Here is a 22,084-nt window from a genome sequence, read left to right as displayed (position 1 = left end):
GACTGAAGTTATAATCTGTTGGAGGGGGCAGCTAGGTGGCACAGTGTATAGAGCACCAGCCCTGAAGTCAGGAGGACCTGAGTTGAAATCCGGCCTCAGACCAAACATTTGTCACGTACTAGCTGTGAGACCCTGGGTAAGTCACTTAACCCCAATTGCCTTTAAAAAAAAAAAGAAAAGAAAAGAAAGAAAAAAAAATTAAAAAAATAAAATATAATCTGCTGGAGAAGAAAGGAAGGGATGGCATCAAGTATATATGTAGAGGGGCTGGTCTTGCCAATGAGGTTTCTGTCATTGGCAGAAAACTGGTGGAAAGGAGTAGGGAATGGTAGATGATGTCAAGGGATTCTGAAATAGAGAGGGGGTGAAACAACAGGCCTCAATTTTCTTAGTAAAGAGGCAAGGTTCTCAAGTTGAGAGAAGAGAGGAGGAGGAAGCTTGAAGAGACAATGTTAGAAGACTTACTATGGGGAGTGAGATCTGGAATCACTTGGACAGGAATAAAAGGATTACCGTGCTGAAGGATGGACCCAGCTGTAGCCAGATAACATGCACTGAAAACACCCAGTAAGCCCTTGGCTGAGTGACTTTCCCCAGATCTATTTAGGAGTACGGGAATAGGAAAAGAGGAGGCAAATTATAGAAATACTCCAGGGCTGAAGTTGTGCAAGGGATAGGGGCCTGGGGATTCAAGTGCAGAGGACAGTGAAGTGGAATTGGCTAACTGAAGGGTCAAGATTGGAAAGCGAAGACAGAAAAGTGAAGTCAGGGCAACGGCAATGGTTTGAGAAGTACTAAGGAGTAGAGAGACTAGAGGTTGAAAAGAGGGCAAACAGGTTTACGAAGGATGAAGCATACACATTGTTCGATGACTAACTTTGATAGACTTAGCTGTCCTCAGGAATGCAAGGATCTAAGACTACTCCAAAAGACTCATAATGGAAAATGCTCTCTCCACATCCAGAGAAAGAACTACGGAGTCTGAATGCAGACTGAAGCATACTATTTGATCTTTTTTTTTCTTCTGTTGTTTTGTTTCTTCTTTCTCGTGGCCTCCCATTGGTTCTAATACTTCTTTCTAATGTGAAAATATGTTTAATATGAATGTATATGTAGAGACTATATCAGATCAGATGCCATCCTGGAGAGGGGGAGAAAACTGAAAACTCAAAAGCTTATGGGAGTGAATGTTGAAAACTAAAAATAAATAAAAACTAAAAAAAAGGATGAGGCATAGAATGAGATGGCATGAAAGATTAGTTAGAATAAAGTCAGAGTTTTAAAGGAAGGAAGCAAAACACTTGGGGGTAATGATGAAATCAGGAAGGGTGTGACAATCCCTGTGTGTGGCTGAGTGAAGATCATAGGATTGATCAAAGGAAGCTGAGGAACTGGGAGGTCATGGAGTTTGAGGGAGACTCAAAAGGAATGGTGAAACATCCTAGTATAAGGTAGGAGCTGGGAAGGAGAGGAAAACATTAAACCAGGTACTCAACTTCCTGAGAAAGAGGAGAGAATAAACCAGGAGGTAGAGACCACTACCTGGATTTGGTGGAAAATTTTAACTGAGTTTCAAAGGAAGGGAGGTTGCCGAGTGATGGTGGTAAATGAAGAATCTGGAAATGGCAGAGGGAAACTAGGAGTATTCTGACTCTCCCCTCCAGGGCCAGCGTGTGAGGGAGTCTAGTGAGTGAAGGTAGGGATTGACATCTGGGGGACGTCAGATTTTAAATGACATCTAGCAGACCAAAGGACTGTGAGAGAAAGAGGTCCAGAATGAAGGCAGATTTGTTCACTATGGAATAGGAATTCTAGAGGGCACAGTAAAAAGGGTAGGCAGGGTTGGAATGAAACAAAGGTTGGGTAGGACTAAGGAAGATGGGCATGAGAGAACAAGGACATAGCAGCTGAGGAGAATTTGCTCCTTTGTGGCTGGTGGTTGAGTAATACAGGGATAGGGACAGAATGAGGTGGTTGGAGGTTGTTAGTTATAGGAGTCATGGTAAGTGACAGATGACGAACGCCCAAAGTCTCAAAGGGATGTTGTTGGCAGGCAAGGGCTGCCTGCTTCTTTTGTGTGTCTGAGAAGGGTGAAGATAGGCAGTGCCATAGCTTCCTTCCTCTGGAAGGAAGAGATTTCTGGGCAGGGCCTGGGTCACTCCTGGCACTACTATGGCAATGAGTATGGTATGTGGGTAGGTATAACAAGGAGATGTGACTCTGTGGTGCTAAAGGTCAAGGAAGAGTGGAAGATAGGTTAAGCCAGGTAACATGGGGGCCAATATGGAATGCCAATTCAAGGGCCCTGAATGCTAGGTGAGAAATTTGCAGTTGGAAGATTGAGCAAAGGGAGAAACTCTAGGTTCTTGAACAATGGAATGTCAGTAGATTAGCACTGAATCAAATTTACAACCAAAAAAATACATTTATACATAGAGAGCAATGACAACAAATCATTAAGTAACAAGATAACCTTTCCCGATCCTTCTGACTGTATCTTCAAATGGGATGCAACTACCAAGATCAGGTCAAAGTGTGTACATGATTTAAATGGGTGACATAAGCATAAAGGGTGGTATTATAAGCAAATTAGGGGAATATGGGAAAAAATTATTTGTCAGATTAATGGGTAAAGGAAGAGTTTGTGACTCAACAAAATACAGACAGGATCATGGAAGGTAAAATAGATAATTTTGATTACATGAAATTAAAAAGCTTTAGCACAAATAAAATCAGTGAAGCCAAAATTATGAGAAAGCAGGAAACTAGGAAATTTTTTTTTACAGTAAGTTTCTTTGATAAAGGCCTCAATTCTCAAATATATAGGGAACTGAGACAGATTTATAAAAGAGCCATTTCCCAATTGACAAAAGGTTAAAGGCTAGTTTTCAGAAGAAATCAGATTATCAAGTTACATGAAAAAAGCGCTCCAGATCACTTATAATTACAGAAATGCATATCAAAACAGCTCTGAGGTACTACTGCACACCTATCACATTAGCTAACATGATAAAAAAGGAAAATGACAAATCCTGACAGGATATGGAAAAAATTGCGACACTAATGCATTGTTGATGCAGCTGTGAACTGGTCCAAACATTCTGGAGAACAAATTGGAACTATGCCCAACGGGTTACAAAACTTTGACCCAGCAATACCACTACTAGGTTTGTATCCCAAAGGGATCAAAAAGGAAAAGGACCTATGTGCACAAAAATATTTAAAGCAACTCCTCTGGGAGTGGTAAAGAATTGAAAATGGAGAGGATGCTCATTATTTGGGAAATGGCTGAACAAGTTGTGGTATATGACTGAGATGGAATACTACTGTGCTATGAGAAATGATGAAGGCGATGGTTTCAGAAAAACCTGAGAAGACTTATATGAACTGATGCAAAGTGAAGTGAACAGAACTAGAAGAACACTGTGTATAGTAACAGCAATATTATGATGATCAACTGCGAAAGACTTTGCTATCCTGATCAATATAATGATCCACAGTTCCAAAGGATTCATGATGAAAAATGTGATCCACCCACCTCCAGAGAAAGAACTGATGAACTCTGAATGCAGAGTGAAGCATTTTTTTCACTTTATTTTTCTTGCTTTTTTATTTTTTGGCAACATGGCTAATGTAGAAATGTTTCGCATGACTTCACATGTATAAAGGGTATCATCTTACTTGCCTTCTCAATGGCTGGGGGAGGGAGAGAATTTGGAACTCAAAAAAATGAGTGTTAAAAAATGTTACGCAATTTTTTTGGGGGGGACATGACTAATGGGGAATTTGTTTTGCTTGACTACATATATTTGTAACAGGGGTTTTGTTTTTGTTTCTCAATGAGGGAGAGTGGGAGGTGGGAAGGAGAGAAGGTAGATTTTTGTTGACTGAAAAAAATAAAAATTCAATTACAACAAAAGAAATGTAATGCCACATGGGATGGTGAGAGGAACACTGAGTAAGTGCTATCAGTAGACCCAGACTAAGTATGGGCTCCTGGGTCTGGTATTGATTTATTTGTGTGACTTTAACTGGTAGCAGGAAACCTGATTAGTCTGGAGACTCAGTTCCTCAACTGCAAATAGGTGATGACAAATAACTCCCTTAGATGTTGTGAGGAGAACATTGTTCAAGTCTTAAAAAAGTCATGTAAAGATGAATTATGACTATATTCTTAAGAAATGTTAACCCAGGAAGCAGGAGATTGGGGCTTTTGTTTCAATTCTGTCACTGACTAACAAAATAACCTTGGACAAGTCACTAACTCACAAAGTACTGTTTCCTTATCTTAAAAATGAGGGAGAAATCAAAGAAGAAGGGAATCTAGGGATTATCTTACTGCAGTACAGGCCCAGTTGAAGTTGGACAACAACTCTGTGTGTGTGTATGTGTGTGTGTGCTGCACCCAACTGGCATAGCTATGTGGCTTCCTCTAGCACTGTTCAGCAGCATCTGAGTAAGTAAAGAGGTGGAAGGTGATGAGAATGAATCAGGACTGAGGTTCGGCAAGGAATGTATGGCAAAAGGGTGGGGGACTGAAATGGCTAACTACAGGGTCAAGATTGGAAAGATGGGGAAGTCAGAGCAGGAGCAATGGTCTGAGAAAGTGCTAAGGGCTGGGTGGATGCAAAGTCTGAGGTGAGGAAGAAGTATAGGTTTAAGAGGGATGAGGCACAGACAGGGAAGGTATGATAGTAGGTTATAGTTTTAGCTACAAGAGTATCAGTTTCAAATGAGTGAAGTGCAACATTTTGTTGTGACAATCCCTGCGTGGGACTGAGGTGGAATGAAGGGAGTCTAAAAATTCTATAAATCTCTAATATGAATGTTACATCACATTTTTTTAAAAAGTGGGGCCAGACTTGTGATTTCATTCGAAAATGTAAGTGATGATGAGTAAATTCTTTCTATCAATGCAGGATGGCAACAGTTCTCAGTCTTAAGAGAAATACCTCTGACACTGAGGCTAAATGACACTCCTTCTGACTTCACATGAAGCTACCCACTATGCCACATTGCCTTTCTATATCATACACATACGCATGTACAAAGCTGTAGTCAGCATATATTGATTTAGTACTTCTTTTTCTACCTTGTGTTATTTAATGCAAAGACCTTTTACAATTTCTCTGCATATTATTTTTATTTGCTTTTCCTATAGTGATGTGATACTTCAACATAAATAACAGTGGAAAAAGCACTATATTCAGAGGAAGAACATCTGGGTTCGAAGTATTTTATAAATTCCTATGTAAACTGAATTAACAAAGTGAGTCTAGCTGCTTTTTAACTATGGAGCAGTTTTTTTTTTTTTTTTTGCTATTAAATATCTGCCATAAATCTTTATACAAAACAACTTGGAAAACAATTTCCTTGGGATATAACCCTAATATTCTTTTCAGTCCTACTCCATTGAATCAATATCACAGAGAGTAACCCTGGGTTCTCAATCCCAACTCTGGTAGATCCTACCACGATAAAAAAACTCTGGTCAAAACAAGGGAGTGCTAGTAAATGTTTGATAATAGGTTCTCAAAAAAAAAGAGTATGCATAACCCACCTTAAAGTTGAATATTGTTAAACATATTTGCCATCAAGTTCTCCTGTCTAGTCAACAATAAATCAAGCTCTGATTTTGTTAAATGTTTGCCAATTCTGACATATAAACACTCACCTCGAAAATTTAACAATTGACTTTTGAGAACTCATAAGAGCCTGGCTCCAGCACATAGTGGTACCCACTGAAGGTCTTATATGTTTGGCTTTTAACATTTTTCCAAGTGTCTGTTTACTATGTGATTCAACCTCTGTGAAATGTCTGTTCACAACTAGATTGAGTTACACACATGTCTACTAGAGACTGCATATTTATTGCTTTTATACACATATCAACACCATTCTAGAAGTTATTTTAGCTGTGATTTATTGCAAATGTTTCCCAGCCTGTTGCCTTTTTAGTCTGGTAGTATATGGTTTTGTTGTTGTTGTTTTTTTTTTTTTGGTGAGGCAATCAGGGTTAAATGACTTGCCCAGGGTCACGTAGCTAGTAAGTGTCAAGTGTCTAAGGTCATATTTGAACTCAGGTCCTCCTGACTTCAAGGCTGGAGCTCTATCCTCTGCGCCATCTAGCTACCCCGGTAGTATATGGCTTTAAGAAAACTGATTTGTTGTTTTTATATTACTTTCTGAATATATCTCCGCCCCCATCTAGCCACTAAGCCATTCCTTGAAACAAAAACTCTTTATAAAAATAAGAAAAAAGCAGTTTAGCAAATCCAACCAATTTATCAGCCAAGACTGACAGAACAGGTGATATTCCATAGCCCTCATCTGCTACCTCTTCTTTTCTTTACAGATTCGCTTTACTATTTTTCACTGTGTAATCAACTGTTTTCAAGTAATCCAAACTTTCAACATCATCCTCTATGCTTTCTCCCTCTCTGACAGTCAATGATTTATTGGTCCCTTCTAAGTTGGGTTAAGCAGCCCATTATGTTTTCTTCTAACCTTTAAATATGTATCTATTTTTATATTTAAACCTGATGGCAGTGGGAGTTTATTATGGAATATAGCATATTGTATAGAACTAAAATTTTATTTTTTCCACATTTTGCTCCCCAAAACATTTGACTAATCATTTCATTATCACTGTTCAAATTCAATGGATTCCTTTCCTCACTGCAAAATTTCAACAGGCTTATCATAAATTATAGGTGGCTTTTCACAGGACAACTCCTCTAAGATGGCAGGTTAAGCATGGCTCTCAAATTTTGGTGCCCAATCAAAAGGTGGTTGAGGAGTAGCAGTAACCAATTTATCTCCACAATAATTCAACTTCATGTAATTCAATTCAATTGTGGTTTTATGCCTGAATTCTCAGTTTTGGCTTTCTTCATTCATCTTTCCTGTTTGGCATGGTCTATTCCCTTTAATACTCTGTTTTAATTAAGTTCAGGACGCTGAGGTTCCAACATATCTGGATTTCTTTCCTGAAGTTCTCTTTCATTGGTTTATTATCCCAATTTTTATTTTTGGCCTTGGGCAGTTCTGAATATTGTAGTTGTAGACAATATTTTAAAGACCACAATGGCAAGCTCCCTTTTGTTGGCCATTTACTCTTCTTCCCTCTACTTGTCAGAACTTTTGACTGCTCATTTCCCCCCCTTTTTTATCCTAGGATATTGTCAATGCAATTCATAAAACAAAAGACAATAAAAAAATGGCCCTCAGTCCTGTGTGGCCACTCTGCATTTATAGCGCCAGACTAGTGGAAAAGGGGGAAAATGGTGCCACGAATCAGAGTTTTTACATATAAACTTAATTAACTTAGCTGTTAGTATTCTAATTGTGAGATGCTTGTTCAATGACCAAATGGGCATACTACTTATTACAGAAACTGAATTATATCAAACTTGACATTCTCACCATAAATGAAACCAGATGACAAAACCCAATTGAAGTTAAATGGAAGGGTGGATACTGGGTTCTTCTCGGAGAAGAAAAAAAGAGGTGGTTTTATTATACAGCCAAACACTAAAAGAAATACCATTTCTTTGGACATCTCGTATTATATTGCTCTTGATAAAAATTTGCAAAAAGACCACCATGAAAATAATTAAAGATTATTGCCCTAATTCTAGTTGCAAAGGTTGGGATAGTAGATAAATTCTACAAAAAATTTGGTAAGATCTTCCAAGTTAGATATATACTTTAATAATTTAGTTGCTTCAATGCAAATGTGGTATGGAGGACGATGATGACAAAACAGAGGAAAATACGGTTTAGGAGTAAGGAACGGGAGATGCCAAAGGCTTGCAGACTACACAGAAGCCTTCCATTTATGTCATACATTTTGTCTTTGAGAAAAGAATTAGGAGGCACTGGAAATGACAGGCAACAAATGACATAACTAAAATGAAACTGAGTCTATGTGGGAGTCATTCTTCAATCAGTGAATTACGTATAGTTAAATCAACAAAGAAATATAATACCAGAAGAAAAAGACAGAATACATACTTCAATCAACTTCAATCTGACCTATTTAAACTGAATTCTGAATCGATTAAAAATAGGAAATGGACAGAGGAAAGGACGACACCAATTATAATAATCATGTTAGAAGTTTAACTGATTTAAATCAAATGCTATGACAAGATAAAGAATCTAGAAAGTGCCTCAGCCAGTGATCTACTTGCCAAGACACAAGTATAGACAAGTCATTTGTAAAATCTAATGGAGGATGGTGGAAAATTATGAGCAGTATTTCTCATAATATAGTGAGGGATAATGGAAAGAAACATAAGTTTAAAGAAAGTTTGGTGAGAGACTCATTATATCATCACAAAGGCATTTAAGGATGAAACTAGAAGGTAACACATGAAAAAATAAAAAAGAGCTATAAAAATGAAAAAGTTAGAAATCTTTGTAACAGACCCTTCACCATCAGGCATAGACTAACTACATTTAAAGTCTAACAATACAGTTTTGGATATATTACTAGAGAAAATGAAAATGGTACTGAAGAAAACAAAGACTCAAATACAAAGATCTGGACTAGATCAGATACACACAGAGAAAAGGTTCATGCTTGAGAAGACAAAATTTTGAGGGTACTGAGGGATTCATTCCCAACATATGTGAAAGAGAATAACAAGGATGTGGGGAAAAAACCTCAGATACTATTACTTTAAAAAAAAAAAGGAAATCAAGAGAACATGAATCACAACTGACTGCCTATACAAAAATTTTATGAGAATCATGTACACATGCACTGAGGGGACTTCATTATGGGATCAGAAGAGAATAAGCAAGGAATTAACAAATGATTCTTCACAGCAGGCTGAATATCTTTACCATGACAAAACTGACAATATAGAGAACACAAGATCACACTTTACATACTTTATGTAGATATTACTCTAGTCGGATGGCTGTATGAAAGCACTTGCTTTGATAGAGGAAAATGCCATCTTAGAGGCTCTTTCCATCAAGGTTGTTTCCCAAGCACATCTCAAAATTTTACAAAATATTTTGCAAGATACAACAGAAATAACTTTGTTCTGTGACTCCTTCCATAACATTCAGCAAGGAATAAAACAAAGATGTATAGTTGCCAAAGGTGCCTGCCACTATCAAACACCTGGAGGACGATGTGGCATAGAACTCAGGTTGAAGAGGTCCTCCAGATAGTCCTGGTTTGCAGATAAAACTGTACTGACTGTATTAAGTTCCAGAACACTGCAGAGTCTCCTAGAGGAAATTCACAATCACCCAGAAGAGTTTGGCTCATTCAATATTATCCACATAGGAAAAATTAAGTGGATGGCTGTCAAAGTCTTGATTTGCAACTGAATGGACAATTTATCAATCTATGCATCCATCCATTTATCCATCAGTAAACATATATTTGGGCCAGACACTGCAAACGGACAATGAGCAGGGCCCAGAGATGAACAGGAAGAGAGAAAAAGCAGGATGGATTGTCTTTAGGAAATCGTACGAGCTTCTTCCCCACACAAAGGCCCACTTTTTACACCAGTATTTTTCTAGTGATGATGTATGGATGGGAGTCATGGAATACTAGCCTAGTGAAATACTAAGATTAAGAGTTATCCAAAGGACAACAGAGAATGGGTGTGAGCAGGCTGCAAAAGGCTATAAATTAGGCAGAAATGTGTAAAGGATGTCAGGAAAATGTATGACTAGGAAAAATGACAGGACTGGTTATACACTGAAAGCAAGGTAGAAATGATGGACTCCTAAGTTCTCCACTCTGAAGAAAACATGAAGAAGGCCTTTGCAAGTTGGGTGGACCCTTATGCTAAATTTATGGGAGGATATGGTTAAGAGTTATACAGGATGGGAAGGCATGGATGAGCTGTAATCTGTGTAGCAGAAGGAAATACGCCCATGAATAAGATTCTACATCCATTGGTATACTGTATTACCGTCATTTCTACTATATGTAGAGTTAACTGACATGCACTGGCTTTGTGACCTGGGCAATTCACCCAATCTCTTAATGCCCCAGTAATTTCTCTAAGACTATAAACTGTAGAGCAAGTATGAATCTGCATCGGTAGAAAGTGTTTCCTCCCTGCAAGTTCTCTACACCAATTAAATCACATGTGAAGACAAAAATTGCACTTGTTAATTTTTTTTTGCACTATGTTGAATATGAATAGTCATAGGGTCATTTACTCTAATACTTTTGTTTTTTAATTGAGGTCTAGAAAAAGTAAATAATTTGTCTGAGATTAGGCAGATAGTTAAATGTCCTCAGATTCCAAATCCTTTCAGTGTCCCCCCCTCCTTCCCCCAGCCAATCATCATCCACTATTCTCTCTTCTGTTACAGCCTTGGCAGGTAAGATGGTTCTTCCCCTTGCTACTGCTAAGTCCTCTACCCCTGCTCTTGAATTTATAATCTCGTCTCCTCCACGAGCCCGACCTTCTGAAAATCAGGCAGAAGGGGATATCAATTTTTCCTAATCCACTGCCTTTTTCCTCTTGCTTACAAAAATGCCCAAAGTCTATTAATCAATAAGTTATTTATTAAGTACCTATTGTGTACCAAGCATTGTACTAAGCACTGGAGACACAAAGAAAAAGCAAAAACAATTCCTACCCTCAAAGAGCTTACATTCTATCAAGGATGGGGAGGAAAGACAACACATATATAAGCAGGTACATACAAGATAGAGTAGATGGAAGGTAACTCTAGAGCGAAAGGCACTAACAGCTGGGGGAATGGGGAAAGGTCTCCTCCAGTATGTAGAGTTTGAGCTGAGACTTGGAAGGAAGTCAGGGATTCTCAGAGGTGGAAGTGAAGAGGAAGAGCATTTGAATGATGGGGACAGACATCCTTAAAAAAAAAAACAGAACCTTTTACTTAAACAAGCCTCTCAAGCAATCATCTTATAGCCACCCTCTCTTTCAAATTCAAAGTCCTAGAAAAATCTACTTAGCTTGCTGTCCTCATCTTTTCACCTCCCATTTCTCAATCTCTTTCAATGTGGCTTTCAACCCCACAACTGAACTGCAGTAATTTCCTCTAAGGTCATCAATGATGTCTCTATTGCCAATTTCAGGGGTCTTTTCTTGGTTCTTTTCCTTCTCAGCCTCTCTACAGCAGCTGACATTGTTGACCACCTGTTCTTTCTAGATATTCTCCCCAACCTGGATTGTTTAACACTTCTCATTGATGGTTCTCTTCCCCACATATTTGATTTCCTTTCCTCAGTCTCCTCTTAGAGGATCAACATCCTTGTCTCGACTTTCATATATGTATACATTTCTGTCCAGGGCCCTCTTCTCTTATCTCTTTATGTTCTATCTTGTTGATCTCATCATTTCCTATGGACTCAACTATAACCATTATGTAGAAGACTCCCAAATCTAAACATTCAGCTTTCATCTGTCCTAAACTCTAGTCCCGTATCAACAACTGTCTTCTGGGAATTCTTATTTTGCCCTCGATTTTAAAAGGATGCCTCTAGTGTTTATTGTAAATACACTGATTTTCAATATACCATTTAATAATACTGTGGAAGTATTTCTATTTTTTTAAATAGTTATGAGTAGAGAATGAATTTTATCAAATGCTTATTCAGCAAAATCATAGTTTATGTGGAAGATTAATCATAGCAGGATAGACTGGTCAAGCAGAATGGATTGGAAGGAAAAGAGACTAAAGAGGAGGATATCATAATAAACTAGGTGTGATGACACCAACCCAGAACTCCCTCTTTCCTGTGGGCTATTTTAACCCTTAGTGTCTGTGTATGGGAATTTTATCATGTACTATTTAATCATACATTATTTTCTGTTCCTGTTATTTTTTACAGGTAAACCTTATTCCCATACTAAATTATAATCTTTATTTTATAACATCTGTTTGATGATATGGTTTGGGTAGTGGTATATTAAAACTTTTTAGGTCCTCTCTGTATAGAGACTAATTGAGGAGGTCTTTCCTCATAATTTGTAATGATTGTTTAAAAAAAAAATCCAACAAAAACCCAAACCCCACAACGAAAGTATCACACTGTGAGGAAAGTACTTTATAAACTCCAAAGCACTGTGTAAATGTGAGTTATTATTCACATTAGTAAATGTAAAAACTTTAAAAAATACACTAAAACATTTAAATGGAAGACAGACTTATTGTTCTAATATTTTATTTACAAGTTGTTTTTAACATTTGAAATTTGTATTTTATACCTAACATTCGCATCCTATGGTGGGGCAAAGGAAATGAGCTTTTTTTTCTTTTCTTTTCTTTTTTTTTTTTTGGTTAGGCAATGGAGTTAAGTGACTTGCCCAGGGTCACACAGCTAGTAAGTGTTATGTGCCTGAGGCCGGATGTGAACTCAGGTCCTCCTGAATCCAGGGCTGGTGCTCTATCCACTGCGCCACCTAGCTGCCCCGAAATGAGTTTTCTACACTGCTCTGTCATCTGCCTTTTCTTCCAGACGTGTGTGTGTGTGTGTGTGTGTGTGTGTCTGTGTGTGTGTGTGTGTGTGTGTGTGTGTGTGTGTGGTCTTACTGCTCCTTCACTGTTTATAGTAAAGGGATCAGAGTTCCAGAGCGAGGGCAGAGAGTTGCTCTGCTTCCCACATCTCCACACCAGGACTCCATGGGAAATTCTGACCTGGAAAGGCAGGGACCCAGGCTAACTTGTCAGCTACAACTAATCCTGGGAGCTTCTAGTTGTGTACCTGCTCAACAATATGGTACTGAAGTACCGGGAGGGTGACATTAGTGGGAATGGTAAGAATGGGACAAATCTGAAAAACACTGGGAGGAAAGAATTGACAGGACATGTTGACATGGACACTTCTATCATTAACAATCCAAATCAGTTACGTTAAGCAAATCGGCTACACAAATTTTCTAATATAGTCAGTTTTCATTATTCATTACAACTTCCCAAACCTCCATGTACCATAAAATTTATAAGCACCTATAAAATAATCTAATTATAGGTATCATTAGCTTTTTTTGGTCAATTACTATGAAGGTTTTTCACCTGCTAATTTCACAATTCCAGCTATCCAGAAGACTTTGGTAGGTAGGCTGCAGTCTGTATTGGGAACTTCCACCCTCACATTTTCTGAGATATCACCCCAGCAGGTCCCCATGGGTGCCTGTCATGTAAAAAGTACCAAATTAGCACCTTATTATTAGCACTCAGCTTGGAATACAATCTTTATTTTTATTAACTGTCACCAACAATGGAAATACGCAAAAAATGACAGACTAATATGTATACTTTCTCAGGAAATTAAACCTTTTCCTTTCCCTTTATTTTTCATAGAATTTTATCATTTATTTGATATTCCTATAAGTATCTAGTCTCAGGGCTGAATTCAAGTTTAACAGAATTCAAAGAAGTTAAAATACACAAATGTCAGCTTCAGAATTCAGCATATCATTTTAGTATAATGCATACAAATAATATTTTATAAAAGCAGACAAAACCAACTGTACCTTTCACAAGACAGAGCCAATTTATTTGTTGCCATTTGCGATATACCTTTGAATCAATATAATTAATCTGACAAAGAATAACAAAAAAACAATTCAAACTAGCAACCTGTCTTTCATGCATTATGTCATTAACTACAGTATTTGGGGGCAACACACTCCAAGTTAGTAAGAGAAGGTAGGTAAGAGAAGATGTGAAGGTTCAAGGTATTTTTTCACATCAGTATTAAAAAAAAATTCCACTTTTAAGACTGATTCACAGAAGAAAGTTTGTGAGAATGCGCAAAAGAGAAGGTGGCAGGAAATAAAACACTCAAAAGGCAGAGCTGCAATTTTAGAAACCTATGCTACAGAAAATATTAGTTTAACTATCTGATATTGTTTCTATCATAATTAATTTAACAATTTATTGCAAATCTCTATCACCAAAAGAAAAACCTTAAACATCAGAAAATGGAAATCACCAAAAAAAATCTGACTTTTGTTTCCATTAGGTGACTAACCTACATAGTAATATGATAGGATTTTTCTAAAACCTTTTACCATTACAGTCTACAACTATTATAACATATAGCCCCTATCACTTTTTAGTCACTAAATTCAATACTTGAAGTTTATAGCAGGTTGTATACAGTGGTGTGAGAATTATTTGGGACAAGTGATTTTTATATAGTTTCATCTTGTGATAGCAATGGCCACACATGTGTCTGTATCTCCTGACACCAGTCTCCTTCAGAACATCTGACCATGACCAGACTTGTTGAGTGAAGTTGATATGAAATATTTCCTAAGTACCTTGTGTCTCCATTTCTCCACGTACTAGGGAGATAATATAGTGATGTGGAAAAGCAATAATTTAGATATGGTTTCATTTTGGGACAGCAAAAGGCATGTGCACGCATGCATGCATCCAATGACACTAGTCTTTTGTCTCAGAACAAAATCACAAGATGAAACCAAATTAAACTAATTTCCCCACCTTTTGTTAGTTCTCTACTGGTTGAGTGATGCATCACCTGCCATTTACATGTGTTTCATTCACCTCTTTTGTTGTGCTTTTAGTTCTACAGTTTTAAAGAATGGTTATTACTCTAAACGAAGGTACAAAAGTGTGAGCTCTTAAAGAGCACATTTCAATGACTGTTAGAGAAATTGCTGCGGCTGTTGGTGTGGAGAAGTCAAGCATTTTAAGATCATTCAAGGCTATATATAACTAAAACACAAAAGAAAACTGCAGTTGAAAATGATAAATACTGCCAAGAACTAACAGACTATAAATGCAAAAGAGCCTAATTAATCCTCAGAAGACAAGCAAAGACCTTCAGAGGGACCTGGCAGCTGAAGTGGTTGTTCCTGATTCTTTTATGTGCAGAGAAGGCTTATTAAAGTTGAAAGAACAACGAGAAGACCAGTAGAAAAAAAAAAGTGGCTAATATTCCTATGAAACAAAAATGCTTGACATGAACAAGACAATATAAAGAATAGAGGGCTGAAGAATGAAAAAAGGTAATTTTTTATTGATGAAACTCTTTTTCATTCAAAGCTATACCAAAACTGTTGGAAGAAATTTAAGTGATCCTCTAAAATCTAGGACTCTCCATCAGACCATGTAAAACATCTGCCGGAAAAATGTCATGGGACTTTTTACTTTTAGTGGACCTGGGAAGGATTGCCCCGACTGAGGCAATGATAAACTCTGATAAATATACCAATATACTGAGAAGCAGAACTATCCTAAAATGACAAAAATTCCCAAGTTGAGACGGAATGTTGCACTACAACCTTTAACAATACCATATGCCATGAAAGAGAGAGAAATGTGTCCAAGAGATTGAGAGAAACATGTTTCAGTTGCCTGGGAACTCATCTGATTCAAACCCCATTGATAACCTACAGGCTATAATAAAGGCTAGATGTGGGAAAATGGAATATGCGTCAAAGGTAGGTTTAGTATTCACTGTGATGTGTGATTTCATCATGAAGAATTAGAGAAATATTTGTCAAAGTCTTATGAACTCAATGCCAAATCACATAAAACAAGTGATTGCAGCAAAAAGAGGACATATTGCATGTTAAAATTTATTTAAAGACATAAACAGTTGTAAGGCTTATTGGTGTGTGTGTGTATATACATATATATATATATACACACACACACACACACATATATATCTCAATAAATGCAATTATTTTAATTTGTCCCATTTAATTTGCACACCACTGTAATAGTTAACTAAATTAAATAAGTGAGTTTTAGAAATACAGAAAATATTGAAAGTCTCTCTGAAGGTAAATGATAAGAACCATACTGAAATAATTTAAAATCTCGATGATAAAGAAAAGAATCAAGTAAGGTCAAGTGAATTTGTATATTTTGGGGCAAATCAATATAAGAAAACATAGCCAGAAGAATAAGTAACCAAAGGAATCAGAGATACAGGACCTAGCCAATTTGAACATCAGGCAGTAGACATCTGTACATGACCTTCCACTCTTTGGTAGAAATCTCTTCTGACAGGCCAACAACTTGTATGAAACACCATCTGTTCAATCCCTACCTTTTCAAGAGCCAAAGTATGAGAAAGAGCAATTTCAGATTGAGGTGAAGAAAATGTCAAGGGATATAGAACTAGGTTAAGTCCACAAACTGAAAGAAAGAATCAATTATGACTCCTCCCTACCAGTGGTGGGGGCATGAAATATGCTTCCAAATATATGGAGAAAACAGGTTATCTCAGCTATCATTGATTCTGGAGGGTAGATATGAAAAAGTTCTCTAGTAGTGGAAAAATGTGTCAACCACTTTTTTTTGCCTATTTATTAATTTATGTTAAATACTGGATTCTTCATGTTCTGCTATCTTCCCTATATCACTCTAGACTTTGAGGCTACCCCTATTGCCAGCAAGTATAAGAAGAAGAAAACTTAAAGGAAGATGGATTATATAGATCTGTATTTATATAAAAGACAGTCTCTATGATCTTACCAATATTAATCTACTTAAGGTAGATTGGGTGGTAGCTAAAATTTTAAAAATTAAAGGGACATCCTTCTTTCTTAGGTGGGTGGTGTGGTGGGGGAAGGAGAGAATAAATCTTTTAACAAAATCTGACTTTGTGGATCAGAGAGAAATACTCCAGTTGTATTTCTCAGACAGGTTTTGGTTTGCGTCAATGTATTGCTAGTGAGCCTAACACATAAGACTAATATAGATCTGATTGTCTATCTGCCAAACTGATAGGTTGATCAGAAGAAAAGTTAATCAATTTTAATGAATCAACTCATTTAAGTTCAAGTAAATAAAGTGCCAATATTTCCATTTAAAAATGTTAAATAGTCTTCACTTTTCATGGGGATGTTACTTTTTGGTTCCTACAGTCTGGATTGGTATAGGAGAAAGTAGCAGAAAGTGATATTTGTTCTTGCCTGTAAGGTTGTGGTTCTGCTAGACCCTCCTAAACCAATCCATACGTTTGTCTCTATGGAAAAAAGAAAAATGGGGAAAAAAAAAAAGAGCACCACAATGTGGGATGTGCTCCATATAACAAAACAAACAGCTTATATATATATACACATATATATGTAATATAAATATATACATATATACATACATATATATTTCCCTTTTGTCAAAAATGAGTATTTTCCAATGGGGAAGACTGAATGACCCAGGCCTTGACAGCCATCTTCGTTCAAGTCATCTGTCTTCACTTGCTGGCAGGAGGGACAACTGAAGTCTGGATTGGCATAGTATGAACTAGCAGAACCGTAATTTACAGGTAACAACAAATTTACCTTCCAGACTCATGGCGAAGAGATCCACCTCAGGTGCCTCCCCAAACAAGGAAGATCTGGTTCACCACTTCCTGATCCAGGAACCACTCGTGTGGATTAATCTGTGAGCGACTCTCCTTCCCTGCAAGGTAAGCTGCAATCAGGAAGGTCCTGTTGGACACGGCCCAAATCCAAATGCTAAGGGCCTCCCAACAACAACACCAGAAAGTGATCCTATTTTCCATCTGCAAGAAAATATTTTTGTGGGAAGTTCCCTTTCCCCAGACTTCTTGTAAGCTCAGGAGTGTACTACAGCAGGGATTTCTAGAGATGCTTGGATCCTCAGTTAAGTGTATAGATGTAATGCACACTAGAACTGACCACAAAAAAAAAAAAGGCTATATAGATTTGCTCTATGTAGAGTGGGCCAAAATAACACTGATAATTTCATATAAACCTTTGGCATTAACAAATAAGATTAGAGGATAGTGCTTAGCTCTGAAATGATACATGAATCTGTCCCAACAGTGATAAAGAGAAAAATCTAAATGAAAGTTACCATTACAGTATACTTTCAAGATTCATTTTAAGAGATAATTAATGTACTGGCATCTAGTGTAGAAACAGAAGTATGGGTTTGCTATAAAAAAAGTAAAGAGAGTATGTTAAAATTTCACAAGAGGGAGAAAATAGTGATGAGGATTTAAAAAATAAGAATATACATCTGAAACCACAGAAAGTAGGAAGAGGAAATCATGATTAACAGGACAAAAAGAAATCCTTCCCTTTCTCACAAAACACAGTCACCTTGCAATTTGACAACAGATATATGTGTGTGTGTGTGTGAAGGTTGGTGGTAGAGGGAAAATTTAATTTTTGAGGTAGCAGTAAGATTAATAATTACAGAGCATTAAAACTAAGTCACTAATAAGCTGTCAAATAACCTTGGATGAATCATTTCCCCTCTCTGGGCCTCAGTTTCCTCACTGCTAAAAACACAGAATTTGATCAGATCGACTTCTAAGGTCCCTTCCAAATATAAAATTTCATTAAAGTGTGTGATAGGGGCTTGTATATGTTATATATAAGCATAGGAAAATAACTAGTGGTTTAGAAGAGGAAAAATCCATTCCTTTGTACTAAAAAATATGAATGTTAGTAAGGGGTCTTGGAAATCATAGTAGCAAAGCAAAAAAAAAATCATTTGAGAAAACTGAAGAGATCACATAAAAAGGAAATAGCAAAATATACGTGTATGTATATACTCACATGTAACATATATGCAAAATACAGGTGATTTTCACAAGTTTAAATCAATCCTATTCTTCCCAGAAGAGGTTTAGTTTATTCATTGACAGTGGGATCTTCCCAACAGCAGGTGTCACTACATAGTGAAAAGAACCCTGGACCAGAAACTCGGACAACTTGGGCTCAATTCCTGCCTATGTGGCTTGCTACTAATGGAACCTATTCTGAGCCTTGGCTTTCTGATTTGTAGAATACCTAGTCTCAGAGGGCTACTCTGAGGCTAAAGTGACCCCCGCCCCTCTGCAACGTGGCATTTTAATAGTTCTCCCACCTTTCTGTTTCTTTTGCCTCTTCTGCTTGTTTCCCACCCTTTTAATAATATTCAATAAGTGCCATGGGTGGGTGTCCACCAAAGCCCTGTCTTCCGCCTTCTCTTTGCCTGTTAGTCTTTGCTCTTTGGTGATTTGATATATTTTCATTGCTTCAGTTATTGCTTTTATGCAGAAGATTCTCCAATCTCATATTTCCAAATGTCTGCTACATATCTACAGAGAGAAACATACTACAGGTACCTCATACTTAAGATGTCTATAACTAAACATTACTTTCTTCTCAAAATTTGCCCTTTCACATGATGGCACTACTGTCCTTTCCAGTCACACAAGCTCAAAACTTTAGAACCATCACTGAGTCTTTCCTCACTGCCTTTTAATTGTCAAATCCTGTCCATCCTACCCCATCTCCATCTGTCCCTACTCCTTTTCTTTTTTCCTGAAACTAGGTCCTCATTACTGTTCACCTAGACTATTATATTATTCCTTCCTACCTTTAGTCTCTCTCCTCTCTAATCTGTCCTTTGTAACTACTATCCTTGTAATCTTCCTGATGCACTGCTGATCCTATCAATCCTCTGTTCAGAGACCTCTGCCTCCTAAATAAAATAATATATAATATAATAAAATACAATATGTTATTTCAGACTTCTCCATGATTTGCTTCCAAACCCATTTTCTACCCTACTGTTTCTCTTTACGTTTTGTTGCTATTTTAGTTGTTTTTAATTATGTTCAACTCTCTATGACCCTATTTGGGGTTTTCTTGGCAAAGATGCTAGAACAGTTTGACATTTCCTTCTCTAGCTCATTTTATAGATGAGGAAAATGAGGCAAACAGAATTAAGTGGTTGCCCATGGTCACAAAGCTAGGAAGTATCTGAGGCCAGATTTAAACTTATGAAGATGAATCTTTCTGACTCCAGGCCTGGCACTCTATCCACTGTACCACTTAGCTGCCCATACATTAGCTAAATTAGACTATCTGTACATTAGTACAGATAATCTACTGATCTACCTAATCACAACCTCATGCCTGTGCTGACAACAATTCTTATGTCTGGAATAGTTGCCCTACCTTCGTCACCCCCATCACCATTTTAAAGTTCAACTTGCTTTCTACCTTATCTAGGAAGCAATTCCTGATTCTCTCAGTTGCATTAAATTGATTTTTGTCTTCCTCAAGTTTCTAAAATATTTTTAAACCTCTCCTTTAAACCTCCCTGATTAGACTAAGTTCATAGGGACTGTCTTTTTCATATTTATATCCCTAGCATTTAGCACCTTTGTATACTGTAGGTGCTTAATCACTTTTTGTTGAATTTAGTAAGATAATGCATGTGAACGTATTTTGTAAACTGCAAAGGCCCATGTTATTGTTATTAATAAAATAAAAAAAGAAACCTTTATGGCTTTTTAAGAAATTTATTTTGTGCCAAGACCTGTTTTCCCTATAGTTTGATTGTAATCAGTCAGAATGTTCTATTATTTTTAACTATGGAAAACATCATTCTCATTAAGAATTTATAATACAATCTACAATGAAGAGACAGTGAAGGTTAATTTCAGTGCCTGAATATGATCTATTATTTTGAATGCCCAGAGCACTCTGAACCATTTTTACAGCATTACTATTATCTAGTTTTTAGTGGTAGGGTTTTTTAATATTTTGGTATATCTGTCAAAGTTTTCTAATGAGACGGTAACCTCCTTTGAGGGCAAGAGCTACATTATTTTTATCTTTCTATCACCCAATACTTGCATCTAATAAGCACTTAATAAATGTTTGTTGAATTTCAGATGAACTTGAATATTTTAAAAATATCACAAATCCAGAGAACAATTAGTCATGTTAGCAGCTGAAATTCAGCAAATTGCTAATTATATTCTAGAAAAAGCCAGTAATTGCTCATGAACTGTACTGGAGCAGATGTAGAGGCAGAAATTATTGGTAGCTAATTTTTTTTTTTTTTTTTTTTTTTAGCAGAAATACAAGTTCAGTCCTAGGCTAAGTCTAAAACGAACAAAATGATCACTACTGCCTATCTGAAGACTTGACATACGTATTAGGTACAAAAAAAAGGAGTAATATGATAACAGTGGAATGAGTTATCAGTGTAGTTTTAGAGTAATAGCACACTCTCCTTCATACAAATAAAAGTATTTTGGTTCAAAGTTTCTAAGATTATTTTCACCGAAGAGAGAGGAGAAGGAATAGTACAATCAAAACATTTTTGGTTTCTTGAGTGAAGGAAACATCAATAAGAGAAGAGACTCTAGTACACATGGTGCCACTTACATAATAAGTGTTTACCAGAACATAAATCTGAAACATGAAAGCAAAAAAATATGATTATATATGACTTTGCATTTCTCAGTTATTTTGTGCTTTACTATTTTTGCCATGTTTTTACTGTTTCTTATAGATATAGATGACTGGAATGGGGCATGATAGCATCTTTTAAATGAAACAAGTCCTATCCTCAAATATTTCCCCAAAAAAGCAATCAAGAATCAATCACCATTCTCTATAATGCAGATGTTTTATATGTATTTTGCTATGTTTAAGAATATCCTAGGATTAAATTTAAATGATTTATAGAAGAAAAGAATACATGAATTTTATCATTAATAGCTATCAAACACTACATACAGTACTGCTCTAAGAGATTTACACTGTAAGGCAATAACTATTCCAAAGTACAATGGGATGCTTGAGAAATAGTGAGCTTCCTCTCTGTTGAAGTCTTCAAGCAGAGGCTTAGTGATATTGTAGAGAGGATTCCTGCTCAGACATGGAATGGACCTTGAGGTCGCTTCTATCTCCTGAGATTCTGTGATGCAGTCCCTATACTTAGGTGCCTAACTTTAAGCCATTTTGAGATGCAGATTTTGTGTTCTGGAAAGCAAATTTATGAATCCTCAGGAAAAAACAAACCAACTACCCAAAAGGTAGTAAGACCATTATACTTCTGTTAAAAAGGAACTTATAAGGATTGTTTCTCAAACTCCTAGATAAAAGACAAGATACATCATACATTTTATAGATAGCAGTCATGATATACAGAGATTTAGTAAAAAAAAAAAATGTATCTTCTGGTTATGTGAAATCTATATGCCTGTTTGGGTTTAATCTTGAGGATATATTACTCTCAAACACCATTGTTCTTCTTGAATAGTAACTGATAAACTACTTTGTGGAATTTTAGGAATATCTCTATTTAGACAAAGAAGATACATTTC

The 22,084-nt window shown here is 36.7% G+C and overlaps 1 protein-coding gene across 11 annotated transcripts in view; it reads right to left on the bottom strand.

Moving 5' to 3' along the window:
• Positions 1-22,084, bottom strand: part of MBTD1 (mbt domain containing 1) — a 77,428-nt gene that overhangs the window by 22,093 nt on the left and 33,251 nt on the right. For 10 of the 11 annotated variants that reach the window (XM_027870430.1, XM_027870429.1, XM_027870428.1 and 7 more), the window contains one exon: positions 13,030-13,147. In XM_027870430.1, the coding sequence (XP_027726231.1) occupies positions 13,030-13,147 (118 nt within the window). Of the gene's footprint in view, positions 1-13,029; positions 13,148-17,282; positions 17,372-22,084 lie in introns of those variants that run through there. The other variant, XM_027870433.1, reaches the window with a different exon arrangement.

The sequence above is a fragment of the Vombatus ursinus genome, unplaced genomic scaffold (assembly GCF_900497805.2).
Source record: "Vombatus ursinus unplaced genomic scaffold, bare-nosed wombat genome assembly UNPS02014797.1, whole genome shotgun sequence".
NCBI classification, from domain to species: Eukaryota; Metazoa; Chordata; class Mammalia; order Diprotodontia; family Vombatidae; genus Vombatus; species Vombatus ursinus.
Note: the sequence above shows the minus strand (reverse complement) of the source record. Positions and strands in the feature narration are given on the sequence as shown.